We start from the raw sequence: 4,595 nt of genomic DNA on the forward strand, positions 1-4,595 counted from the left end.
AAAATTGCTTACAAATATAACATTGCAACATTCAACCACGTGAGAAACATACGCCACTCACAAATGTAATTATCAATCGTAATGCGTTTTTTTTTATTTTACTAGACAAATATTACACAATATTTGGAAATATTTTATAACAAGGGCAATCGCGCACCATACAAATATAGAAAAAACTGTAGTAAATTTCCACCGTGTCGCGCTCGTTAGAGAGTGATTATGCAAATTAAGTAAACATCTGTTAAAGTCGCCACTCTGTATGTGGCCCAATTTCATTGGTTGAGGCCGTGTAGATTACAAAAAATCGTGTTAAAACACGAAAAATTATTCAAGAAAATAAAATTGAAAAATATATATACACAATGAAAATACTACATTTCAAAAGGTGATGAAGTTTAAAAAATTAAACTCGGCACATATTATATATAAATTCATTTTGGGAATATGCAGCCATACGGTGGGGGAGGTATTGCCCAGGCTTAATGAAAACACCACATGGCAAATTTATCAAAACTGAACAATATTACAACTATAAAACTACACAGGCAATATTTTTTAAAAGCACTATAAAAAATATGAAATGTATAAATCTACAATAGGGAGTATTAGTGCTTACTCCAGTCACTACGCACGCTATATATAAATTCCTAGTTGACAAGCATATTAAAAACAATATGTGTAAAATATAGGGCTATGTTTCTCGCCAGTTAGCGATATTGCAAAAAAGTAAAAAGAAATAAAAATGTCGATAAATACTCTGTGTGTACGTTTATTAAATGTGTACACAAAATATAAAAAAATCACCATAATTCAATACGAGCATGGAAGGTACTGACTAGTGAGGTGAAAACTGTCACGCTCTTCCTGTCACTAAATGTTGTTGTTGTTGCTGTTGTTGTTGTTTCACTAGTTGTTCTTCCTGTTCAAGTTCCTTCATTTGACTGATTGCAACATCCACGAGTATCTTGAACCGTGAGAAAACATCTTCTTCACGGGCTGGAGGCGTAGGGGGAGGGGTCTGTGACGTAGTCACAGCGGGGGGAGGAGGCGTCGAGGTTGATGAGCGATCACAGTTCGATGTGTTATCAGGGAAACCAGTGCGGTGATCAAAGTCCAAAGTTGTTTGCCTGGGAGCAGTGTTTGTCGGGGTACTATTGTCAACATAGTCGTTACAACTTGCTTGGGCTGTCATATTCACAGCGGTCTGGTAACACGTACTGTTGTATGATATTGGGTTGACTCTATCGCTGTAATACGGGTGATACTGGCCGTTGCTGATCGCCGCAAGATGCTTGGCACATTCGGTCTCTGATTCCGAAGCAGGATACGACATCGGGAAATAAGGCGGCGGTGCGTAGGCACAGGAATCTGTAGGGTTATAAGGAGGAGTGTCTGGAGCTTTATTGTGTTTTGCATCATAGTTTTCAGAGTAAGACTTCTCTTTTTTGACGCTACATTTGACTCTTTCTTTATCTCTTTTCACATGCGATTTGACAGTGTTGTTTTTTCTACTGATTGTGTATTCTGTTGGGTCTCTGCCATCACGTCGGATCATCTCCGGTAATATTCGGCGTCTTGCGTTAATGAACCAGTTGCACACCTGTAGAATAGACAGGTTGGCCGAGCGAGACAGGAGCAGCTTGTCCTGGTCGCTAGGATACGCGTTCAACCTATGTTCATACAGCCAGTTTTTCAAGACGTTCACAGCTTCTTTTGGCAAGTTTCCTCTTCGCTTCTTGGGATGGAGACCATCAAGGCGATGCTTTTTACTTGACATGAAGGCGTCTGTGTCGTATGAATCCTCAAATTCGTTGTCAAGGAAACGGAGTTTGGAACTGCGTACTGAGAAAGATAACAAAAAAAAAACACATAAGTTTTAAATAAAATACAATGTAAACGTTATCGGCAAGATAACTCTTACTCAAATATACAACCTTCCTGTCAAATGACTTTCCGTCAAGGCTACGTTGACATGTTTACTAGCCTATAAAAATGACCACTAAATAACAGCACACACCATTGTTAAACTCTTTTTGAAAAATCACCACTCAACGTATATGGAACGAAATGCGTGAAAGAAGTTCTGACAGATCGCGCAATAACTGTCAGGTCTATGCCGACGCGATAGGGTGGCGACGCAGTTTAGAACTGCCAAAACGCAGACAATGTCTCCCAAATTGACACTGCTCCAAGGCAAAACTCCCGTCATGGCTAATTAATACCTGACGACACCTTGACCAATAAATGACCCACTACGATGAAAGTAACACGCTTTGACAAAAACATAATTGTAAAGCAAGTGGCCATGATTAAGGGGGACTGGAAGCTTATTACAACAGCCAATCAACTCTGAACCCCGTAAATACTATAATAGTTTACAAAGCATTCAAACCGACGAGCGGGCAAACAAACCAAATTACTTTGGTCAATTTTTAACAGTGTGACCATCGTATGAATCACGGTTACTAAAATTATTTTAAAGTAACTGCGCATGAATAGAAAACTTTCCTATCTCCGGTAAAATCTAACCTCAAGTTGCAAGGATAAATTTAAACTGAACTCGTGGGTACGCAAATGACAATTTCATCTGTGTCAGCCAGGGAAATCTCGTGAAAACAATTTTCGCTCTAAACACTGCCAAAATGTTGTGAATACACCCTGTATAGAGAGACTGTGGTTTGAAGCATCTTTTGTATTTTTTTTTTAAGCAAAATCACTTCGCCGCTTCCTGTTTCTCTGACGAGCTTTCGAGTGTTGAGTGATAGTCTGTGTTGTGAGCAATGCTTAGACTTGTCCAGCTAGCCGGAAGGGAGATATGTTTCATACAACTGCTTATCGGCATACAGCACGGGGAAACTGAAAACCGATTAAATTTCAAGCTAAGACAAGAATCCGTAAAAAAAACGCGAAGAGCAAAAATATGGTACAAAGCCTGACAAACACATTGGCACGTTATTTGACACAATAAGGTGCGAGGAATGCTGTGAATGACAGCCCCCCCCCCCCCCCCAGCAGATCACTATTTAAATTGCCCGCAATAATTTGTATCAATTCTGGGACAAAGCCCATATAAACCATACGGGGCCTTTTACGAGACTGGAGTGCCGTGACACAGGGACAAAACAATAGCACCGCGCAGATACACACACTTTCCATGGCACTGGGTGCCATTCACTTTAAAAACGACGTTTTTAAACTCATCTGGCCGAATTAAAAACAAAATAAGCAAAAATCGTAAATCTAACGCTTTGCATATTTGTTATTAAAGCCCATGGGGATAGTGTACTGGCATGTATCGCAGGATGATGCTCGTTGTGTTTGCCTGCCAAGGATTCCTTCAGATCCATACACAAAATTGTCCTGTTTGTAAAGAACCGATATGCATGGACTGACAAGGTCAGTATTTAAAATACACCGAAACGAAACGAGGACTTAGCTCGGAATCCGTCCATTGTCCAAACGCGACGGTGTTGATCGATTTAGATGCGTTGTTTTGAATTTGGTCTCCTTGCCTCGAGCAGAAAACAAACCTAAACATAAACAGACGGTAAAATATTGCCACCGCGCATTAAAACATTTGTCATGCTATATTCAATTCCCACGATTCCAGGATCAATAGAAAATAATATAAATATATATATATAATTCGAATAATTACACCCCGCAATATGGGGAGCAGAATTGCCTGTGTAGTCTCTAAATTAACTTTACACGCGCATTGACAATAAGGGCAACTGACCACGCGCCTAACGTACACACACGCTACAACATATGGTTGTACGACTGTTTCTTAGTCAGTACCGTAATAGCCCCTATATATCGTCGATAACAACTAAATATAGCTTGGGGTTATAAAGCACGTCAGGCAGGTATCCATGCACCAATGCAAATTCGCTGGTATGGGGACCGCGTGGTAAATAAGAGATCGCCCCTCTTCCCCCCAAATCACCTTAAGCCTCCCAACCTCACCCGTTGGAGACTGACTCCCGGCTCGGTCGACACTGTCATGTGTATGTCAGTTGTTGTGGTTTGCCATCGTGGTACGACAGGTTAGTGTACAAGAGTGATATACTATAGTTGGAGAACATTAATGTGTCAACACTCTACCGATCATGCTTTTAAAAAAAAGGGGGAGAAAATCTTACCTCGCTTTGGCTTCATAGTAGTGGACGTGGATAGGTTATCCAAAGGATCGTCGTATGTTGACAGTTGGTGGGTTGACACAAGGATTCCGGACAAATCCTGTACGATTTTCAGCAGCGGTAGCAATGAGCGTGTTCTCGTAGTAACCCTTATGGCTGCTGCAATGCGAATAGATACACGACGCTTGTCGCAGTCGATTTTGACAGCTCTACTCCACGTGGGACAACATACGGGTCATTTAAATGATCTCTGACCAATCAGCGCGCGTCCTCAGCGTGTCACACGCTCCTCCCACTAAAGACGGATTGTAGTACGCGAACACAAAAAGACAACAATGAACGATACGGATAAACACACAAAGGAGACCATATCGGCCACTTAATTATGCAGAAACAAGTTCCAACTTATGGAACTTCCGTTGATTTTGAGTAAAGGCAGCCAGGAAGTGATCC

At 41.0% G+C, this 4,595-nt stretch overlaps 1 protein-coding gene across 1 annotated transcript; it reads right to left on the bottom strand.

The window, feature by feature from the left end:
• Positions 1–304: 304 nt before the first annotated feature.
• tgif1 (TGFB-induced factor homeobox 1) lies at positions 305–4,343 on the bottom strand. The gene is given in 2 exon segments (NM_001164980.1): positions 305–1,842; positions 4,146–4,343. Coding segments are annotated over 2 exon segments (1,005 nt in total). The 5' UTR covers positions 4,162–4,343; the 3' UTR covers positions 305–853.
• Positions 4,344–4,595: the final 252 nt, after the last annotated feature.

The sequence above is a fragment of the Saccoglossus kowalevskii genome, chromosome 18, assembly GCF_978046115.1.
Source record: "Saccoglossus kowalevskii chromosome 18, keSacKowa6.1, whole genome shotgun sequence".
In the NCBI taxonomy this organism is placed as follows: domain Eukaryota; kingdom Metazoa; phylum Hemichordata; class Enteropneusta; family Harrimaniidae; genus Saccoglossus; species Saccoglossus kowalevskii.